This window comes from Neophocaena asiaeorientalis, unplaced genomic scaffold (genome assembly GCF_003031525.2).
Source record: "Neophocaena asiaeorientalis asiaeorientalis breed wild unplaced genomic scaffold, Neophocaena_asiaeorientalis_V1.1 scaffold879, whole genome shotgun sequence".
NCBI lineage: Eukaryota > Metazoa > Chordata > Mammalia > Artiodactyla > Phocoenidae > Neophocaena > Neophocaena asiaeorientalis.
This window is the reverse complement of record NW_020175527.1, coordinates 187086-211399: the sequence shown is the minus strand read 5'-3', so window position 1 is coordinate 211399 and position 24314 is coordinate 187086. Positions and strand designations below refer to the sequence as shown.

Below are 24314 nucleotides of genomic sequence, written 5' to 3'. Positions count from 1 at the left end.
GTGCTGGAGCTGAGTATCTTATACCATTAACAGATGGACAACTAAAGCCATCAATGAAGAGGATTTTTGGGTTTGAAAAACTGTTTACCATTAATTGTAAGAGGAAAAAAAAGCTTATGCAAAATCATATGTACTTAAGACTTTTCTCCTATGCATATATGCAAACAGTTCTATTAACATGGAATCCCTCTACATACAGTTTTATAATCTTTCTTCAACTTTTTGGGACATCTTTCCATTAGAATATAAAAATTTATTGTCAATCTTTTTAATAACTGTAGTAATTTATTTTATGGATAAGCCATAACTTAATTCCACCATATAGCTGGTTATTAATTTAATTTTTTGCTACTACAAATAATGCAGTAACAAACAAGTGATGACTGAACGTTTTAAGGTAAACCAGTATTCAAATATTTAACTTTATTATCTTTCTACACACAAACTTTTAGATTTCTTATAAGAGGAACTGTTAGGACACCAAAACTTCTAACAACCTCAGAAACAAATCTGACTTATCTTGGACTCTATAAAGTAGGGGGGTTTTTTTGCTTGTTTGTTTTTAAGTAAGCTCTAATGATTTAGACTTGATCACTCTGAAAAATTCTTAATGGATCATAATGCTACCTTTTCAAACAAACTAAAGTTTGGCTCTTTCTCTTATTCAATACTGTTAGACTCGCTGCAATAATCTGAGGGAATTTTATTTCAATTAGAGAGATTCCATAATATTTAAGCCTTATTGGGTAAGAAAGAACTCTTAAGTCAAACTATAAATTTTTAAAAGTAATACCATTAACTACAATAAGAGTTGCTTATGTTGTTTTCAAAAAAAGGAAAAAAGAACATAAAAATCAACTTGACAACAGTTCTCTGTTCATACAATAAAACATATACTCATTTATTTTCCAAAGCATATATTTTTGTACCTTTCCCAGAAGATAAAAATCATGAGTTAATCCCCAGCAGCAAGAAGATAAAAAATTATGTGTCCATAAAAACATTTTTAAAAATCCAAACAAGTGAACTCATCCTATTTTACCCCCGTCTTTTGGTAACTTGATTAAATTTGTGTTTCACATTCCTAAAATAAAGTTAATAAACATTTCTGTTTCTGTCCAGTTATACTATAAGAAATGAAGTTACTATCTGAAAATTTAAAAGGGCATAAGGACAACAGCAGAGATCCAGAGGTCCTTACCTGTTTTATAACTCTGTGATCTGTATATGTCCCTGAGCTCTTTCATAAGTCTATCTGAAGCTTGTACAGACCCAGACACTGCACCCTGAAACATAAAATTTGCTGTTTACCAGGATCTACTGATTTAAATAACTAAAGATTTAAGGTATCTGAACCTGAAATAAACGTTTACAATGATATCGTAAAAATGGATCACCACTCAACATTTTAAGAAGTCAAAAAAGTTAAGTTCAATTAAATCAATGATCATGAAGTTTCAGTAGGAATATAAATTTGGGGCAGGTCTGATTCATTTACTATTTGTCATCTGAAAAAAAATAAATAAACAGCTAACCTATGTTCAGATCACCATGGCCACTCCAATAGCCTAGAACTAGTAAGGGTCTATTTCAAATTCCATCAATTAAAAAAAAAATTTATTAATTTTTTTCTTTTTTACGATTTTATTTGGGGTGGGCAGTTTTAGGTTCACAGCAAAATTGAGAGGAAGGTACAGAGATTCCCCATATAGCTGCCCCTCACAGTGCATAGTCTCCCTCATTATCAGCATCCTTCGGAGGTACATTTCTTACAACTGATCAACCTATTTGGACACATCATTACACCTGAAGTCCATAATTTACCTTAAGGTACCTTTACCTTTTGGTGCTGTACATTCTATGGATTTGGATAATGACAAGTATCCGCCCATTATAATAACATACAAAGTATTTTCATTGCCCTAAAAGTCCTCCATGCTCCGCCTATTCATCCCACCCCCCACCCCGAAACCCAGGGCAACCACGGATCTTTTTACGGTCTCCATAGTTTTGCCTTTTTCAGAATGTCATATAGTTGAAAACACAGTCTGCAGCCTTTTCAGATTGGCTTCTCTCACCTAGTAATATGGATTTAAGGTTCCTCCATGTCTATATCCTGTCCTTGACAGCTCATTATTATTATTATTTTTTTAAGCAGGGACTAATATTCCACTGCCTGGATGTACTATAGTTTATTTATCCATTTTCCTACTGCTTCCAAGTTTTGGCAATTATGAACAAAGCTGCTATAAACATCTACGTGCAGGTTTTTGTGTGGACATAACTTTTCAATTCATTTGGGCAAATACCAAGGAGCTCAATTGCTGGATTGTATGGTTAAGAGTATGTTTAGTTTTGAAAGAAGACTGTCAGACAGTCTTCTAAAGTGGCTGTGCCATTTTGCGTTCCCATCAGCAATTAGAAAAGTTTCCTGTCGCTCCACATCCTCACCAGCATTTGGTGTTTTCAGTGTTCCAGATTTTGGGCATTCTAATAGATGTGTAGTAGCTCCATGCATTTTTGAAAATACCAGAAGACCCTCAATGTGATACATTAACTAAAGCAGGTCCCTTAATCAGACTATAAGAATCTTATACTAACAATCTAGTTTACATATTAAGAAATTGAGAAACAACATGTCCACATATATGCAACTGGTTTCAGTTCTTTTCAGTGTTCCACCTTCTCTGAAGATGAAAATGCACCAGTATCTTATCCTAAGACTGAATATGAATGGAACTATTTATCATAAGACAAAAACATTTAGAATGACTTCTGAATTAAAAAAACCTGACCTTGTAAAATTTTAAATGTTGCACCTTCAAAAGTTGCACTACACTTTGAGGTGGGGTAGAAAATCAGGTTTACAAAAGATATTACTTCCTGGCTGTGTGACTTTGGCTACGTTACTTGATAGGTTAAAACCCCAGTTTCACAACTATAGAATAGGAAGAATATTTCCTACAGTGGTTATGAAATCAAATGGGAAGGCATATAAACGTTAAAAGACTTTGCTTAGTTTGTCATGTGATAGTGTTCAATAATTTGTAGTTGTTTTGACTATAACACACAAACTGGAAGCAATCACAAGATACAGAAAGTATCGTAAATATCTTAGATATTTAGATACTACAAGCTTTTTTTTTTAAAAATAATCAAGATAAGGACTTGGCTGAATTTCTTTGCTCTCTAAAGATTTGCCAATTACATTAATACAGTAAATAGGACTGAAGAAGTGAGAGTAATCTACCTGTTTACAACACTTGTCATCTCCTTGCATAACAATTCATTCCCTGTGTTTGAGAACCTATGCTCAGGACAAAAGAACTGGTTCTCAGATTTCATGGGTTTGATAAATAGCTCTAAAACAAAGGCAGTAAGTAAATAATAAGTGTTGAGATGGCTAGCTGGACTTTTGTTTGATATTTCCCTACTCTGGGCATTTTATATACGTCGTTCTCATTTATTATTTACAGGAATCATCTAAATGGTACATAATGTCCACATTATAGAATTGAGGAAAATGAAGCCACACAGCTGTGTTTGTCACCATGCTGCTTCACATAAAAGATGTTAAGTCAAAAGAAAAAATTACTTTTGGTTCAGTCAGGGCAGGATAAACCAGATGGCAGCTTCATGAAGAAGAAAGAATTTGAATTATACTTTGTACGAGAGACTGAATTTAAATTTGCACATCCCACAGGAGAAGGGTAAGGAGAGAAAACAGGATAAACAAGTTGGAAAGTGAATGATTTCAGATGAACGGGGTAGAAAGTGGCTATCAATAGATGAGAAATGTTGTGGGGGGGGGGTGGGAAACTAGGGCAACAAAACATATGGCTGAATCTACAACCAAGGCAGGGATGGAGGGGGGTGGCTTTGATTGGTATCTTATTGAATTGCCCTGTATTTATATTATTCCTATACAGCTGACTCTTGAACAACACAGGTTTGAACTGCGTGGATCCACTTATATGCAGATTTTCTCAATACGTACTACACGATCTGCAGTTAGTTGAATCCTCGGATGTGGAACCGTGGATATGGAAGGCTGGCTGTAAAGCTATACGTGGATTTCGGTGAAAGGTCAGCACCCCTAACCCCAGCACTGTTCAAGGGTCAACCGTAATTACTTAACCACAAAAGTCCAGGTTCTATACATTTACACATACTTACATTTAGATGGTCTTGCCTTTGAGTCTTCCTAATTTTCTCTAATATTGCCAAATTTTCTTTTTCAATTCCTTCATCCTCTGACTTTTTCCCACTAATAGGCTCTTCTTCCTTCATTTCATAGTGATCTAAGTCTTCTATATCCTATAAAAAATTTAAAAATTTAGCTTATTCAAGCTCACGTCAAAAGCTAAATTATTCCTGACTCAGAGAACAAAGAGAGAATACATGTATCCTAAAAAAGCCTTCACATTCCATTCAAAAGGTTCTCTCCTTTTATATACTATACTTTAAAGCTAGAATCTGAGTAAAGCATATTTAATAGTTTTACAAAGCCATAACTACTACCAAATGAGCCATCTTAAATTGCTTTATATCTCCTATTAAGGGGAACTTTTGCAACAGTTTAGCATGAGGTACCAAGAACCATAACTCGACTTCAAGAAATCTATTAGATTCACTTTAGAAATTAGTCTAAAATGTGAACACAGATTTAGGCATAAAGATGCCTATTTCAACTTTATAACCACAAAAACAAAATCTTCATGTGCAAAATATCAGGACAGTTAACTTAATTCAATGGAATACCGGAAGACCATTAAAATGCCAACACAGCATAATGGTTTCTTCTGTATCAATAATGAAATGAAAAACACAGAATACAAAAATGAATATATAGAATCTTAGTTATGCCAAAATAAGCACAGAAAAAAATAGAAGGACACATACTGAAATACTAATAATTATCAATAGAGACATTTAGTGCTTTTCCTTTTCCAAGTTTTCTGTAGTGAGCACCTATTGATTTTTATAATTAGGAAAAAAGTTAGAAAAAGAATTTGAACATCGCTAAGCCAACATCTTTAATCATTACATCATTCTTCTCCCTCCCTTCCCTTAGCATCAGCTCTTACAAATTTTAAAATTCTGCATAGATAATAAATCCTAACCTTTTTCTATTACCTTTCTTCTAACTTTACCTCAATCATCAAAATCTCTAAAGAAGTAGTTTATACTTTATCTCCACTTTATCAAGCAGACTAATTCACTGTGATTTCTAGACCAGGTTAATAATTTAGACCACTTTCGTCCAGACTCAATGGTCTTTTTCTTAGACTGCCATCTCTTCAACTCCTATTACATTCCTTTCTTATTTATACCGTGTCTATGACTGCATGCTTCATGGAGCTCCCTTCCCCTGGTTTGCACCTTTTAGCTACAATTTTCCGTCCTACACTTGTTTTCTTCAGAGTTCTCACAAATACCCTTGGCCTGTACCTCCTCCTCCTCCTCCAACTTCAACCTCAGTCATGTTCTAATCCACAAAATTTCTCCACTTGAGTATTAATCAACACAGAACAGAAATCATCATTATCATCTTTACAAAACAATATTCACTGTACACTATTCTCTGCTTAAGGCCTTACCAACAATCATACCAAATATAAACGTATTTGTCTCTAATTCAAGACTTAGCCATCTGCCTTTTCTAGCCAAACTTGCTTTCCAAGACTCCAATACAGCAATGTCCTTCTCCCAAAAGGACAGCCTCCAATGCACCCAAACACACCATGCCCAGGGTTGTTCTGGGCCTTTTTACCACATTATTTTAGTTGCCTAGGATATCTTTTCACCTACCCTAATTTGACATCTCCAAAGTCCATCCTACCTTTCTAGATTTCCCTAAATGCTGCTGTCCTTTCTTCATATTATCTTGTGAGGGGAAAAAAGAAAGGTACATAAACTCTTTGAGTACAATGTCTACTTTATTGTACATTGGACCCATGGTAAAGGTTTAATTTTTTTTTTTTACTTATTTTATTTTTTATTTATTTTTGGCTGTGTTGGGTCTTTGTTGCTGTGCACGGGCTTTCTCTAGTTGAGGCAAGTGGGGCTACTCTACGTTGATGTTGTGGCTTCTCTTGTTGCGAAGCACAGGTTCTAGGTGTGCGGGCTTCAGTAGTTGTGGCACATGGGCTCAGCAGTTGTGGCTCACGGGCTCTAGAGCGCAGGTTCAATATGTGTGGCGCACGGGCTTAGTTGCCCTGCGGCATGTGAGACCTTCCCAGACCAGGGCTCGAACCCACGTCCCCCTGCAATGGAGGGCAGACTCCTAACCACTGTACCACCAGGGAAGTCCCAGTTTAATGTTTTCTGGCAGTTTATTCCTAAGTTAAACTGCATGAAAACATTAAAAAAAAAAAATCTATCCGCCCAAAAATCATTCTAACTGGACAATGTTAAGAACTATTTTGCTTCCAGACTCACAAAACAAACCAACAACTACTTTAGTTCTAAGGCATTCTAAGAAGTGTATTTTAGATTTAAGGTAATAACCTAAATTAATTCTAAGATCCAAACAGAAAAATGTTTTAAAACCAAGACTGTGGAACTCAAATCCCTTGTATCAGGTCAATGTAGAGACACAGATTCTTCATTATGAAGTTTGAATTTAAATGCAAAGACTCAGAGCCTGAAAACGTCTAAAATTTTATCAATGGCTGGCAACTAAGCTGACTTAAGCTCAGTGTCTTTGGAATTTCCTCTTTGATATTCTTAGATGATTTTTCAACATGAGATAGTTTTCATTACTTCTAGTGAATAGTCGCTGAAATGTGGTCAAATTCTCCTTTTATTCAAACACAAAAATTCTGAAACTTCGTAGTTCCTATTCTTAAACCAAATCAGATTAAATACTGATTACTATTAAATGTAAATATAATTTTAGTGCTAAATGTTAAGAGCTCTTATTTTCCATGAAATAAAATCCAAGGACATCAGATAAGAAATTTGCTAAAAAGTATACCATGAATTAGAGGTAAAGCCAGATTTTAGAAATTGTATTAAATTACAAATTCAATGTGCTTCTCATTATTCCACATTAACAATGATTTATAAAGGAGATTAGAAAATTAATAAAATGTTCAAAAGTGAAGATAGTTATGAAATGTTATTCTTATATAAAATACCTACTTCAGCCATCTCTTCCTCTTCCTCCTCTTCTGAAGTCACTTCTTCTGCTGTCCCATTCTGCAAAGAGAAAAGAGTTTGCCAGGACTACACAGAATAAGTAAGCAAACACTGAGTACTTCAGAAGATTTTAGGGACAAAGTATCAATCATCTGTCACTGCAGTTCCACTAAGAGCTTATTAAAGTTGAAACATTTACTTTTAAATTCAGCTTTGATTTGACAAATAATATTTATCAGCTTTCTAAGAAGAAGTAATTTTGAAAAATTCAACTTAATAGATGCCTTAGAAATTAAGAAAGGCAATTAGTCAAATATAAAGCAAAACAGAAAAAAAATTTAAGCATATTCTAATTTAAAGTCAGAAAACATTTTACACATATAGCTACATGTATAAGGCTAATGGCTTCTTTTGCTTAAAATACCCCAGACGATGGGTTTCTTAAAATATCTACCTTTTTAGCTTTGAAAAGCCTGAATCTTTCCATAAATTCTACTGGCTTACATTTTAAAAGGTCAAATGTGTTACACACGCATAAACACTGTATAAAACTAAAAGTTATAAAGTGATCACCATTTCACTAAGGAGCTATTTTCCTTTTTTTTTTTTAAACAACATGTCATGTACCACAATATTTCTGTATAAGACACAATTTAACACTCATTCACAACGGATCTGACGAGGTTTCAAGAAGGGCCTTCATACCTAGTTTTGTCAGAGTTCATAAAGACAAGCTTCCTGGACCAGAGCACAGTTCTCTACGACACAATATATAAAAATTTAGTAGGATTTTTTTCCCCTAGAAATTCTTGCTGTATTTGTTCCAACTACAGCTGGTAAGGATCACACTCATATAGGACGCCAACCTTGCTGGCCTCTTATTGTGTCAGAACCAGAGAGAAAAGACAATTTTTTAACGTAACTCAATGCAGCAGCAAAATTTCTTAACAGATTTATCTCTCCCTTTTACTCAGGAGTTGTAAAAGTCCACCTGCCAGCACCTCCCCATTCACGTGCCACAGGCAGAGCACAGGTGTGCAAAACCAGAAAGGGGAGGCCATAGCACAGAAGACTGACAATTGCTGAGGACACTCATAACAACTGATACTGATCAACGGTATACCTCATCTATAAATGAGCAGATAACCAAGCATCACCAGATATTTGAAGAAAACTAGCAATCTGAAAGAAAGGCACCAAGTTGAACAAGCAGAAAAAGTGACCTGAAGCATTATTAATGAAGGCAATAAAACAGAATTTAAAAATCTAATAATTGGAATCTTTAGCAGTAATTGAGAAGATACTGCATCCACAAAACCTAACAAGAGTATTATGTAAAGAACAAGAAAGTTCTGGAAAATCAAAAAGATCTCCCCTCAAAGAAAAAAAAAACTCAGAGGGGCCAGAGAGAACAATGGACCTAAATGAACAAAATATTTATGACTGAAGAAGACAACCAAACTGTGACATTCCCCTAAAATGTGGAGAAAAAGGAGGTGGGGGACGGGGAGAAGGTGATTAAAATAAGAGAAGAGTTAGGGAAATGGAAATAGGAATACAGAGATCAAATATTCATCCAGCATTCATTCAGAAGATGAGGGAAAGGGACAAATGTTGCCAACCTAAAGAAGGACTTCATAAGAGCAAGTGGCTCTGAATGCCCCAAAGGAATAGTGGAAATTAAAACCCCATACTTCACAGTTAAAGAAAAAAACCATGCCGACTTCCAGAAAGAAAAAATATAAAGAGCTAAGAATCAGACAGGCATCAGCCTTTTCATCTGTAACAACAAATACCAGAAGAAAAAAGTGTAAAGAACTTGGAAGAGACTCAATTATGAACTTAGAATTTGATATCTAGTTCCATCAGGATGGGAGCCATACCTGTGTTTGTTCAGCACTGGATCCTAAACATTTACATAGAGTACATAGAGTGCTTTACAGAGTCAAATAAATACTTGTTAAATGAATAATAAAAACAGACACAGTATTCAAGGAACACTCTTCATACACATCCCCACAAATCCTTTCTAGAAAAAAAGACATTATTCAGGGATATAGTTCAGAAAGGGGCAACCATGGAATACAAGAAACAGCAATAAGCGGAGACAACAGCAACCCCTATCAATGGTTAAGTCTAAGCAATTGCTGCTAATGCAGCTGAAAGGTTACAGGCCATATTCTCTGGCCACAGTGAAAAACGAAAAACCCCAAAGCTGTGTGAAAATCTCTAAAAACATTTTTTTCTAAGTAATTCTTGAATTTAAGAAGAAATGGACCCTCATGCCCCAGTAATCCACTCTTAAATACATGCCCAGAGACATACTTGCACGGGTGTACCGTGTACTACAGACAAGAATAATCACGGTAGCACTGTTCCTAATAGCAAACTGGAATTAACCCAAATGTCAGTAAACAGTCAAATGGATAAGTATGTTATGGTACATTCAAACAATGGAATAAATACAGCAATGTAAAAGAACTACAGCTACACACAATATAAATGAATATACTCACAATGGTGAGCAAAGACAAACATGAAAGACTACATAGTATAACTTAATATGAAGCTCAAAAAACAGGCAACACTAAACCATATTGTTCAGGGTTGCATATATGAGTGCTAAGACTAGAGAAAAGTAAGGAGAGGGTTAGCGTACAAGGGAATGATAATCTGAAAGGAGCCTGCAGAAGATTCTGCAGTGCTAGCAATGTTCTATTTCTTTACCTGGGTGGTGGCTAGGTGGTATAGTTGTCAGGTATTCACCATAACTTTTACACTAAACTTATGTCTATATGCTTTCAATACATATTATTTCGAACTTTTTCTTGTAAAATATAAGAGTGATACGAACAAGAGATGGAATCAAACTACTTAGAAAACACAAACTATTTAGAAAATAAGTATACTAAATTTTAAAACCTGTGCAATAAAGTCAAACAGCACTTGGAAAAAAACAAACACCCTTACATGTTTGATAAAAAAGCACTTTAAATCATATTGATCCAGTAAACTAAAAACGTAAAAGGAGACATTATTAAGACTGGACTGGGGCTTCCCTGGTGGCGCAGTGGTTGAGAGTCCGCCTGCCGATGCAGGGGACACGGGTTCGTGCCCCGGTCCGGGAAGATCCCACATGCCGTGGAGCAGCTGGGCCCGTGAGCCATGGCCGCTGAGCCTGCGCATCTGGAGCCTGTGCTCCGCAACGGGAGAGGCCACAACAGTGAGAGGCCCGCGTACCGCAAAAAAAAAAAAAAAAAAAAAAAAAAAGAGTCTGCTATACAAATATTGAATCATGATGCTGTACACCTAAAACTAATATCATGTGATATGTCAATTATACCTCAATAAAAATTAAAAAAAAAAAAAAAAGACTGGACTGAAAAATAAAAACATTCAATTTAACAAATAAAACTAAGGGCCAGTTCTTTCAATAGACCATTATAATAAAACAGACAAGCCTCTGACAAGTAATCAAGGAACTTCAGGATTATAACCACAGATGAAGATGATGCAGAAAGTGAACACTCTGCACATCTTTCCAACAGCTTCAACTGTATAGATGAAGTCACCAATTTTTTAGAATCTAAAATTACTAAAACTGACAGAAGAAATGGAAAATCTAAATAGACTAATACACAGAAGAGAAAAACGGATCAGGTTCAGATCTTTGTTTAAATCAGGCTTTCTCAACCTTGGAACTATTGATATTTGGGGCCAAATAATTCTTTGTTGTGGGGAACTGTCCTGACATTGCAGGATGTTTAGTAACATCCTGTCTACCCACAAAAAGCCAACAGCACACTCCTCCAACCCGGCCAGCTGTGACAATCCAAAATATAGCCAGATACTTCCAAATGTCCCATGGGAGGCAAAACTGCCCCCAGTTGAAAATTACAACTGTTCTAGATCTTAGGAAAAAAACACAAGGCTTGGGGCTTCCCTGGTGGCACAGTGGTTGAGAGTCCACCTGCCGATGCAGGGGACACGGGTTCGTGCCCCGGTCCGGGAGGATCCCACATGCCGCGGAGGGGCTGGGCCCGTGAGCCATGGCCGCTGGGCCTGTGCGTCCAGAGCCTGTGCGTCAGGAGCCTGTGCTCCGCAACGGGAGAGGCCACAACAGTGAGAGGCCCGCGTTCCGCAACAAAAACAAAAACAAACAAAAAAAAAACACAAAGCTTCCCAAGTCATGAGACTGCTTATACCCTGATACCAAAATGAAACAAGAAGAGCTTAACGGGAAACAGACTATATTACAATCTCACTTAAAGTAGAAAAATCCAAAAATAAAGTATCACATCTATTGTGTTCCACCCCCAACTACCAACCTATGTAGGTGCCGAACGTTTATTATGGGAATGCAAGGATGACTCAAAATTGGGAAATTTCTTCATGTAATTCACAAGTTATATCTTGTGAATGGAATTAAATGCAGTCGTGAAAAACAAGGTAGATCTATATGTACTGTGTCCAGGATATATTAAGTTAAAAACCTAAGTTGCAAATATTCTAAAGAAGCAGATTGAACATAAAATATATTCTTCTCCCATCTCTTTCCTGAGGCTCCACTAGAATTACAATGAAGACATACGATGAAGAATAAACACTGTACAAACACATAATGGTAACAAAAAATAAAAGGGGGCTACCAGCAGAAAAAAGAATTCACTCGTGCTAGAAGATGACAGTGAATGGAAGAATGGTAATTAATGGAGCAAACAAGTAAAGCCATAGGATAGGCGATAATCAGGTGGCTAATTTGTCCCACAGCACCCTGGAGAGGCTCTAGACTCAGACACCAGGTACATTCGACAGCAGGAGTGATGGATAGGATTGAAAATGTAGATTAACTGAAAGCCTATATACAGAACAAACTGTCCAGCCACCAAAACACACTGCTCTCCTTAAGCAAAACTCAGGCATACATATCTACCTCAAGCAAGAGATTATAAGGTTTCATGTCCAGAGAAACCAAATAGTTCCAGCCATCATTTACGATTATGCCAGGAAATAGGGGGTGGGGGATAGGGGGTTGAAGTCAGCTTAAATACCTCCTAAAAGCGATCAGTTGACAAGTCTTGGCAACAAAGAACTCCCAATCAGCCTTTCAGTACACCTCTCTCAAATATGAATGAAGAAAAAGAAGGAAAAAACATGAATAAGCAAAAGAGAATAAATAGATATATGAGGAAAGTCTTCAGAAAGAAAAAAAAGACCAAGATAAACTAAAAAAAAAATTATTAAAGACTTATTAAACTTATTAAAGAAAAACAGATGCTTGAGGGAGAGTATCAAAGTAACTCCTTAAAGACACTCACGAATATATTACATTGATAAAAACAAAAACAGAATGCTATCAATAAGGAATCATCAGAGAACAAGAACTTATGGTTCATCTTTGGAGAGGACCCACAATGAACGACACCTCCCAGCATTCATCCCTTATATGGACCCCTCCCACCATATGGGCTGGCCCTGTGACTTGTTTTAACCAATAAACATGGTAGAAATGACACTGGGCCAGTTCCAAATCTAAACCTTAAGAAAGCCTGGCAGCTTCCACTTTTGTGCTCTTAGAAGCCAAAAATAAAAATTCTGACTACCTTCCTAAATAAAGAGAAGCCACGTAAAGAGACCCTGGAATGAGGAGATGTCATGTGGACAGAAGGGCCATGTGAGGAAACAGCAAGGCACCAGACATGTGAATGAAGAAGGCATGCTGGACATTTCAGTGCAGTCATGTGTCCAAATAACTACCAGTCCCAGCCACTATCTGACTGCACAGTGAAGTCAGCAGAGAAACTGTCCAGCTAAGCCTAACCAACTCACACAGTCGTGCGAGATAGAACTGCTGTTTTAAGCCATTATGTTCTAGTGTAACTGGTTAAGCAGCAATAAATAACCAAAATAAAACTTAAAGTTATGACTGTTCAAATAAAATTTCCAGAAGTTGAAAGATAAGAAAAACGTTCCAGAATTTGAAATTAAGACAAAGAGACAGAATACAGTGATAATAAGAGATACAAAGACTCAAATGAGGAGGTCTAAAATCCTATTAGTAGGCATTCCAAAATGAACAAATAAAGAATGGAAAGGAGAAAGTTACCACAGAAAAAAATACAAGAACATTTACCCAAGAAGAAAGATTCAAGAATCCAAATTTGAGAAGGTCCATCCATACTGAGTACCCAACAAAAATGGAAAAAACAAACAAACAAACAAAACAACTCAGTACACCACTGTGGTATTTCAGAACAGCAGGGAAAGGACAAAGTCCTAAAAGCGTCCCGAAGTCGCACAGAGATGACTAAGACTCAGAATGGCATCAGGCTTCAATACCATTGACTAGAAGACAACAGCGGTTACCATTTATTCTCAGGGAAAATTATTCTCAACTTAGAATTATATATTCAACCACACTATCAGTCAAGTGAAGGCAGTTCCCATTTATTGGGCATCTACTATGCCCAATAAAGGAACTGCTCTAAATGATTTACATGCATCAACTCATTTAATCTTTATAGCTCTCCCCAAATATAGGTATTACTACCATTTCCCCATTTTGCAAATGGGAAACTGATGTACATATTGCTAGGTAATTAGCCCAAGCTAATTAGGTAATTAAACCAATATTCAAACCCATGGTGGTCTGGCTATACATATTTTTTTTTTTTTTTAAGAAGTTAGAACTCAGAAAATGTACTACCCCTTGACGTTTTTCTAAGATTTTACTTGCGTAAAATCATTTTACTCAGGCAAAATGAGAAAAGGTAAGCCAAGAAAGAAGACATGAAATCTGGAAACAATGGATCTATTACTCCAGCAGAGGAGACAAGAAAAATTTCAATATGACAGCTTAATAGCCAGCCCAGAAAAGAACCTGCCAAGACTGGTGCAGAAGAGCCAAAGGCTCCAGAAGAGAGGGAGATCTCATAGAAAAGAGACAGAACATAAATTTTTTAACTAAGAATTATTATTATAAGGAAAACATTGCAAAACAAAAAACTGTACAGATGAAATATAAAACTCTACATTACAAAGTCCTAATGATAAGTGGTGATTATTCATATTACTAAATATAATGATGTTTTAGGAAGGGGAGGTGGGTGGGTAAGTGGGTGGTATAAAAGCTAAATCTTTATTATAGTACAAATCAATAAATTATGCCTAAATAGGTAAATCCAGAGAGGTTAGAAGTGGTGGTGAGCTAGTGGGTGCTTCTGCTGCCTGGAGGAGATAACATTTGAGTTAGGACTTAAGAAGCACAAATGGGTATAGAGAGATGGCATTCCAGGTGAAGGTAAGTGAATAAACAAAAGCAAACAACTGCAGAAGCAAGGAACAGTTATCGAAACCAGGAACATTAACAAAAAGGTGGTGGTAGGGAGGAGGCAACTGTTTGCCTGTCATAGTAAATAAGAGCAGCTCCCAAAAATGAAAAGGTTATTTTTAGTACCTAAAACAAACAAAACAATTCAACAGGAAAACAAAAACTAAGTTCTAAATAAGTTGTATAATAATGAGAAATCATCCTAGTTTTACTTGTGCTTGAGACAATTTATTTTAGCTCTTGAACACTAGAGAATTTTTACTTTACCTGACCCGTGGGTAGTGGTTGATCTAGCATCTCAACATCCAGGTGCTTAGGAAGGTTATATAATCTGCAGAGTTCACATATCAACCACTTCAACTGCTGACGAAGCTACAAAACACATTTCAGTAAATAAGCATTATGTTAAAGAGTCCTTAGAGACATGAATAACACTATAACTACTGTAACTAATCCAGTAGGAAATGAGAAAAGTTTATTACTGCTCAATTACAGCCTACAGATAAAATAACAGTCTTTAAAAAATATTTTAGGGGCTGCTAGTGTAAGAAAGTTACTATGGCTTTAGTGCAATCCCTACAACTGATACCTAGCAGAATGACATCAACAAAATGGCAGAGGAAGGGGAGCTCCAGACATTGTCTAATTTTCAGTTGTTAACTTCTTTTCTTAGTAACTTACAAGAGTACATTAATACATTAATGAGGCTACAAAAAACAGAGGCAGTGTTGCTGCACACGGTTTATAAAATTATATATTTCACAGTCATTCATTTGAAAGTAGAGGCAAATGTGGTCTAGCAAACAGAGCCTTGGAATCCAGGTGACCTTGGATACAGTATCTAACGCCCTGAGTTTTGAGTCTCCCCATCTATAAAACAAGGAAATTAAAACCTTCTCATAAGGGTAAAAATTAAATGAACTCTTCTGTGAAAACACTTGACATTTAGTAGGCTCTTAAGTGTTTGTCTAAACAAACAAAAAAAGACCTTACTAGGAAAACTGCAAAGAATAACTCATTTCCATTTTTAAATCCAGATTTTTAAGCATATTTACTTTAAGTAAGCAAGGTAAATTATGTGCACAAACATGTTTTTCATTGTTTAAAAAACTGTTTTCAATGTATAAGTTTAGAATTATGATTTAAGAAGAATGGTCACTATCAGTAGCCATGATTGGCAGCAAGTAAGTTAACTTACTTCACTTGGTCAGGAACAGTTTCCTGGATGTCTCTAAGCAAGAAAAGAGATGAAGAGAAAGGAGCAGGTTTATGAAGGACTGAGGAAAAGACAGAATTAGAATGGGTTAAACAAAGCAAAGAACAAGCCTTTCCAAAGTGGACAATGGAGCAAGTAAAAATGAGGAAAGTTGAGCAGTAAATTAGTATAAAAAAATATCCTCAAGCTTAAAAAGCAGCAAAGCCCCACCATGGATTTGTTATCCATCCAATAAGCTCTGTTTTGTGCTCAGTACATAACAAAGACAAGGCAGGGTGAGCTGGACACAGACCCGACACTCCAACCCCTGGTACAGGAAGAGCTACGGTAGCACTGTGGGAAAGACAGCAGCGTGGTGGAGATGCACCAAGCAGTTAAGAAACAGGGCAGCACAGCTTCCAGGAATTTCAACTTCACGGTCCACCCAAAAAAGTGTTTGAGGGATCGAAGGAAGTAACTAAGACCATGGGGAAGAATTTAAGAAATACTTATAGAAGGGAGATGGACAGGTCTTAGAAATTTACTAGATAGTCTGGGGTTGAGGGGGTGGGAGTCAGGAAACACTGGTATAAAAAAGAACTCTAAGATAGTTCCCAGCTTCAGACATGGGTAACAAGTTTCATTATTTCATTTTGCCCCATTCACAATCACAGAGAGAATTTTTGAGGGGAAACATGATGCGGGAGGTGGAGTACTAAGAGGTATATGAGTTTAAATTTAGATGTAATCATTTTGAACAGCCACAGCACATCTGAGTAAGATTCCCTGGATCTACGTGATATATAGACAGATAATGGGTTTCAAACTCAGGAGATAAATTTTATCTAGAGATACAGATTTAGGAATCACTGGAATATAGGCCATGATTTAAGTACTGGGGGTAGAAGAGATTACTCAGAGAAAGCACAAAATGAGAAGAAAGAGGCAGACCAAGGAATAAGAGCTCAGAGGAGACCAAGGCAAGGCAATAATAAGAGATAAAAACAGGAGACAGTGATCTGATGGAAATCCTCATCAGATTATCAGTTCCCAGAGGACAGGGATATGACTTGTCTTTTATACCCACCACTTACCACAAAGCCTGGCATAGAAGCCAATTTTTAAAAAAATACTTTTCTGCATTCTACTACTAATAGTTTCCTGTATCCACCCAGGTGGAAAATAAGGTATGTATAATCCAGCATAGATATATTTATTTATTTATTTATTTACTTCGTATACTAAAGGAGCCAGATTATAGACAATATGCTATGCCCTGCTTTTTCACCTTAGTATATCTTGGAACATTGTATGTGCTCTTGTGGAAAGACTGGCTGCATTCTTCTTAACTTCAACATGATATTCTATCATAAAACTATACAGTAATTTTTATTTAACCAGCTCTTTATTGGTGGACAATAAGGAATACGTGTTTGTTGAATGGAGGAATGTTTCAATAAGGAAAGAATCAACAGTATCAAAATGCTGCAGAAACTTTAGGACTAAAAAAGAAGTCCTGGATTTGGCAACTAGAAGTAAAAATTTTAGTACAACAAAGATGGCAGAATCCAGATTATAATGAATTAAAGGTGAGGAAATATAGCTTATTCTTATTCAAGAAACTAGGTTATAAAATAACTGGCAGAGAGTATAAGAAAGAGTGAAGCGTGAGTTTTGGCTTTTTTCTTTTATGTAAATATTTATTTATAAAATTGGATCCCATTTTATATCCTATGTCAATTTACTTTATGAGCATTTTTTTGATGGATACTTTAGACATCAAAAAATAACCCCACTCATTTCTACTATTACAAAACTTACACCTTTAGATCTTTAGAGGCAACCTCCTAAGCAGTAAGGGAGCTAAGTCTATCCGGGATCTCTTTACCTGTCCTGTTGCCCCCTCCCCTGCTGGAGATGTGAACATATGCCTGTCTAGCTTTTAATTTTTTCCTCTAACTTTCATGGCTCTCTTATTACTCTTATAATACTCTATAAACCAATGTTCTTCTGTTCTTAATTTTAAGGATAGATGTGCTTAAACCACTCTAACTTATGGTGACAAAAATCTGAGGTAAGTCTCTGAATTCCCCAAATCATTAGTTCTCCCATTTATTATTAATAATCTATCCTTTCCTTATTGAGTATTTTGGTTCAATTTAACTCATTCTAAATTCTCAATTGCATGACTCTGTTTCTAAACTTCTAACTGCCTTTACTTGTCCAGTTTGGTGCCAGTACTCAATATTTTATTTTATTCAATATCTGGTCAGACATGTCTCTCATTTTTTTTCAACTCCATTATTGTTTTTGATTATTTACTCTTCAAAAACTTTAGAGTCACTTGTCAAGTCCCAAAAATAAATCTGTTGGGATTTTTACTAGAATTGCATTCAATTTATAAACTAACATGAAGCTATAAGATAACTGACATATTTATAATATGGAGTCTGCCCATCTAGGAACACAGTAGTCAAGTCTTTCATTTTACTCAGCAAATTTTTGTAGTTTTCTTGATACAAAACCTGCACACCTAACCTTATTCCTAGGTATTTAGAGTTGTCAATAAAATACTTGTCCACCATATTTTCTGATTATAGCTGATATTTGGGAAAACTTGATTTTTATATAATAGAACTTTTAACCAGTCATCTTAAAAATCGCTTTTTCAGCTGACTCCTTTGGATTTTTTTTTTAAGGTAAACAATCATGTCACCTGCAAATAATAATTGGTATTTTTCTGTAAGGACTTTGTGACATCGTGGAAAAATGTAATGATAATGTTAACTTTAAAAAAGCATTTAAATTATATAAAACATAACCTCAACTATTTAAACATATGTATAAGAGTATGTGTATTTTACTAGCAAGGGAAAAAAATACCGATAAAAAATAGCCATCATGTCAGCAATGGTTGTATCAGGTAGAGAAAATAAGATTTCTATTTTCCTTTTTTTGTTGTTTTTAATTTTATTAGTTCTCTCACAATGGTCACTTATAGTTTTATAATCAAAGAAACCAGGTTTCTAAAATGGAAAGTTAGATTGTTTTATATATTAGAAAATAACTTTTTATTTATATACCTTTGACTTTTACCTCAGAGTTATAGAGTCTTGACAGAAACAGCAATTGGTGTCATTCTGTCATTATCTCCCCCTCACATCTACCTTGATCTTTTTCCCTTTTTCTACTTCCTACCTTGGCTAGTGGTCCCAACCAAAACGGCCTGCTTAGTTTAAGGATTAGGATTCATGGAAAAGAGACCACCTAATTCCTGATCTAAATTAAGACTATACCTATGGGGAATAAAAATGAAAAACCAGGTATTAAACAGTAGAATATGAAGAACAAAAAAAAAGAGAAATCTTAAAGGAGCTAAAAACCAGGTTATCAAATAATCATTAATCAGGCTTCTATATCATATTACCTCTTAACACTTAAATTCTATATGTTCATGAGAAACAAAAAGTAGTGTGGCTTATTTTCTCACCGAATTGTTGTTCTTAGTGTCTTCTAGACGTTCCAGAACTGATGTCAGATTTGGGTCATCAGAGTCCACAAACCATATTGGTGAAGAAGATGGATAAGATTCCTGTTACAGAGACACCTACGTTAAACACATTTACAGACAGGATAACCTGGATATGCAATTAAACCTTACCACTAAATGGCAAGATGACCACAAATTTAAGTAAAGCATATCATGGAAAGAAAAGTAACACATTAAAACCCATGTGTGGAGAAACAAAATTTTTAATGGATTTTTTAAAATAAAAATTATGTTTTACAGTTTAATCTTTCCTGTTCCATGTTACATAATTTATTAGTCTTAAAAAAAAAAAAGGACTTTTACCCAGTAAGCAGTATGATTTAAAACAAACAGAAGAGAATACACTGCAAAAGTTATGTTTCATCAAAAGTATGCAAGCACCAAGGAAGACAGGCTTCCTTTCTTTACAAAGAAAGGTCTATCATGGCCTGGATTCACCAGCTTTAACATTTAAGGGCTTTAAAATCTGGAATCACAATAAATCCCTCAAAAAGCAAAAACAAATTAAAAGCAAAAACTAAAAAACCCCAACCTTGAAGTAGTCTACAGAGTTAAACCATACTACTTTTTGCCTTTTAATATAATAAAACTACATTTCTAAGATTTATCTAGATGAGATCTAACTCTGAATTTTTTTAAATAAAGCAAATACATATCTAGGCACATGTTTTTAAATCCTTACAAATGTTAAAAATGATTTTTTAAATCTTCTACTCACTATACTACTTGCCTTCTGAGTAGTGTAATTACAGAAGCTACTTTGAGATTTCTCTCCAATAGAAAATTGGCCCTTATTGGCCCCTAAAAATCAATCCCATTTAATTTTGCCTTTTTCCTAATAATTTCCCATCCCTTCTTAGATTGCAAGGAAGACTCTGGCTTCTAAAGGACAAATTTCTTAAATGAGGTTAAGATTACTTCTTCAAGACAGCAAGGTGTTAGAAAGGCAGAACAGACAGCAACATAGCTGTCTTAGGCCTACATTAGCCACTATGACATTAGTCATAGTGCTCACTAGCCACTGGAGTTGGGCTCTGAGACAGGCATTCTCCTTGTACAGCTACTGTCTGCGTGCTCCAGCTCATCCAGGTCAATGATGTTCTTGAACACTGTAATAGGCTGCCTCTAAAATGGCTCCAATAATCTTAACCTCCTGGTAGTCACACCCTTATACATGTTTCCACCTAATAACAGACATTTACTCTGTTCATTTGTACTGTTTTCTATTACGTATTAGAGAAAAGCCATTATTATTAGTATTAGGTACAGTTAGATTCTAGTCATAGAGAAACAACAATTTTGCAGAAACAGTTTCAAGAAGCATTGCTTTGAGAACTCTAATCTCAATTATAATATAGTTGGAGCCACAGAAGCTGATTATTTTTAAAGCATTTTACAAAATGTTCATTAAAGAAAGAAAAACTGTATTGAAGTAGGACATCATTATATCCATTCAGTAATGGTTTATTTTTGTATTCTCATTCCTCAAACTCTTACTGTGTCCCAAACCTCTTTAAGGCTAAAAGGTAAACAGACTGTCTTCAAAATTAATCCTATTCTTAAAGAGAATTACTTATTACATTTTCTTTAAATTCTTCAGCCTAGTTTGAGAACACACCATCTAAACCATTTTTATTGTTTTAGATTTGTATTTTCTTTAGCCTTAAAAGAAAAAAAAAAGCACTAAATTCTCAGCTTCATTATGTAGATTAAACTTCTGCATAAGCAAAAGAAAATATATGAATTGTTGCTCTGGACTAAAACCCCTCAAAACCATATTATGAGAATTGCAAAAAAAGAGAAAAACATAAAAGAAATACCCAGATCAGTTACTACCTATGCCATATTTTTCTAATCCTGTACAAAAGAAGACAGGATATATACTAGGTCTAAGCAACTATGTTAACAGTTCTCAAGAGGGGCCCTTGGACTCCTAGGTCCAAACTATTTCTACAAGAATACTAAGATGTTAATTGCCTTTTTCACATTGACATCTGTACCAATGGTGCAGACATAATGATGGGTAAAACTAACTGCTGGTACCTTAGCACAGATAAAGGCAGTGACACCAAACTATACTTGAAGACATGGTATTCACCACCAGTCATTCAAGGTGTTTAAAAGAAAAAAAAGGCATTTCACTTATGAGTGTCTGTGATGAGGCAGTTATTTTACTAAATCTCAATCCTTATGTCTTTTTAATATTGCAAGTGATGAAATGTGAAGCACACATGAGCACTCCTACAGAACACATGAGAAAAAGCACTTGTATGACAATTGTGAGCTGAACTAACCACTTTCACAGGACACAATTTTCACTTGAAAGAATGACTGACAAACAATGGTTATTCCAACTTGGATTTTTGATAGATGTTTTCTCCAAAAAGAATGAAGAGAGCCTGTCATTTCAAGGAAAACACAGGACAGTATTTATTGCCAATGATAAAATTCAAGCTTTCAAGCAAAAATTAGAATTTTGCAAAACCTGTATCTACCACTGTGAACCTGACAGCTTCCTAACAGTATTATGATGAGGTTGATGGTGATATTAATGAACATAATGTTTCCATGTCACCTAACAAAATGTATCAACATTTAGAAGATTTCAGTGAACCAATATTTTCCAAATGACCAATGCATGATGCCATAATATCATGGGTAAAAGATCCATTCAAAGTTCAAGAAAAAAAACAAGTTTGGGTAGAGTATCCAAAATGAATATCTACAACTATCTAAAACAGCTGTCACAATATTCCTTTTTCCAACCAAGTATCGGTGTGAGGCTGGATTTTCTTCCTATTACTTCAACCAGAACAACATATCACCACAGATTGAATGCAGAAGCAAATGCTAGACCAGACATCAAAGAGATTTACCTCAAAAAATGTAAAATTGTGGGGTTTCCCTGGTGGCGCAGTGGTTGAGAGTCCGCCTGCCAATGCAGGGGACACGGGTTCGTGCCCCAGTCCAGGAAGATCCCACATGCCACTGAGCAGCTGGGCCCGTGAGCCATGGCCACTGAGCCTGTGCATCCGGAGCCTGTGCTCCACAACAGGAGAGGCCACAACAGTGAGAGGCCCGCGTATCGCAAAAAAAAAGTAAAATTGTGCCACTATTCTCATTAAAACTTTTTGGTTTAGAGCATAAGGTCATTTTCCACAAAAACATTTATATTAACATGTAATGAGTTTATCTTAATGAATATTTTAAATATTTGTTTTAATTTCTAATGATAAATATTGACAACCTACATAAACAAAAGCTCCTTGGGACCTCAATATATTTTTAATAGTGTAAAAGAGTCTTGACTCCAAAAAACCTTGATAACTGCTGCCTGCCCCCTATCTCCCAACCTTTTTCCCCCTCACTCTCAGAATTTCTTCCTTGGAAGAAACATCCTTTTATCATTCTATATTAATGTGGTTCTACTGAGGTTAGTTTTCCTATCTCCTTCCCATCTTCCTACCTGCCTCCCTTGACCCAAAACCTGATCACAGGTCTCTACCAGCCTATCCTACTCCCAGTGGTTAGCTGTCAGATAAGCTAAACCAGGCAAATCTGGGTCTTCTCTGGGACCAGAGCCGTCTTTCTTGGAGATCCAGCATCACAAGGACAATGTTGGCCAACCGGGGTAGCCAGCATATATCTTGCCAAAATAGAGAGGGTTAAAAGAAACCAAACTGTTTTCTAAAGGGTCATAGACATTTATACTATACTTTGTGCCATGACTGTGAGAACGCCCCTTTCACTTCACACCTGCTAACGTTTTTACCAATCTAATAAAAGCTGCTACCTGGAAGAAAAAAAAAAGTTCCTATACAATATAATTTGTTACAACATCTCCAAAAACCAATTCATCAACAAGAACAGAAAGCTACCACTTCTAGGAAATTTCAAAGGATATTACCTGTATGCACAAGGATTTAGCTCTAGCTATTAAAGCTCAAAGCATTACTTAAAATAGAAGAAAACAGAAACCACCGATAGTAGCAGACACGACTGACTCAATGCTGTAGTCATGTAACAGAACAGCACATGATAATTGAAGACATTGGAGGAAAAAAGTTTATGACAAAGGTCTACAATACTACTGAGTGAAAAATCAGATAACAAAATAACCGGACTTTTTTTTAAAGGGAGAGGAAATCTACATAAACATAAGAGAAAAAAGATGACCACATGACAAGATATGTACCATAATTTTGACAGTGGTGTCTTCTGAGTGGTAGAATTACAGGTGATTTTTTTTTCTAGTTTTGCTTATCTGGTTTTTACACTTCTTAAATGTCTTATTTTCCACATTATAAAATATCCACTACCACCACCTCTGGAAACTGAATCTTCAGCACAAATTTCACATCATGGTCAAGGCTTGTTCAGTGTAATATTTAGAAGACAATCTACATACTTTGAAAGGCATCTAAAATTGTCACCAATACTTAAAACTAAGCATTAATGCTTTCAACCTCTCATATACTTCAAGCTTTTAAATTTTTACAAGGTTAACAACTAAGCTTTGTATCTATCTTGAAAAGATAGTTTCCTTACTATTTCTCTTTAAAATGACCCATGATATACAATTTTTAAACAACAGATGGTGCTCTAAAATCCCAGTGTAAGTTCAAGCAGCTTTCCTTACATTAAATGTTTAAGTGCTTCTAACACCTCTCTTTCTCGCCAGTTATGAAAATTTTAGACAATTATCTAAGCATCTAATTACGCAGGGACCCTGTTTTTCCTCAATTCTACTATTAGTTTTATAGTGATTTTAAGGCTTGAAGGATGAAGTTGTCTGTGACCACCACCATAAAGGTTACCATAAGTGGACAAATTTCAAAGAAATTCACCGCCACGGCCACTGCCACCATAAAATGTTGTGTTGTCCTAACCTAAGGCAACATAACTCAAGGTAAATCAAACCAACCTCTTCGCTTGTCATTGCCTAAGGAGTTTGTCTTGTTCAGAAATAGCTTTACCTATTTTTCCACATAAATCCACTAAGAGACCGATGTGTGGCTCTATATCAAGCACCAGCCAGCAAAACTGCCTGCCAGAATGCTCAGTTTCCGGCATTTTTCCAAATGACATGAAATCCT

The 24314-nt window shown here is 35.7% G+C and overlaps 1 protein-coding gene across 1 annotated transcript in view; it reads right to left on the bottom strand.

Annotated features, from left to right (window-relative positions):
- The window catches only part of UBE2Q2 (ubiquitin conjugating enzyme E2 Q2), a 65500-nt gene that overhangs the window by 35606 nt on the left and 5580 nt on the right, over positions 1 to 24314 (bottom strand). Inside the window, exons 2-6 of the mRNA XM_024768978.1 lie at positions 19159 to 19260; positions 14741 to 14845; positions 7147 to 7203; positions 4177 to 4317; positions 1202 to 1286 (exon numbers count right to left, since the gene is read on the bottom strand). Of these exons, the coding sequence (XP_024624746.1) occupies positions 1202 to 1286; positions 4177 to 4317; positions 7147 to 7203; positions 14741 to 14845; positions 19159 to 19260 (490 nt within the window). The remainder of the gene's footprint in view (positions 1 to 1201; positions 1287 to 4176; positions 4318 to 7146; positions 7204 to 14740; positions 14846 to 19158; positions 19261 to 24314) is intronic.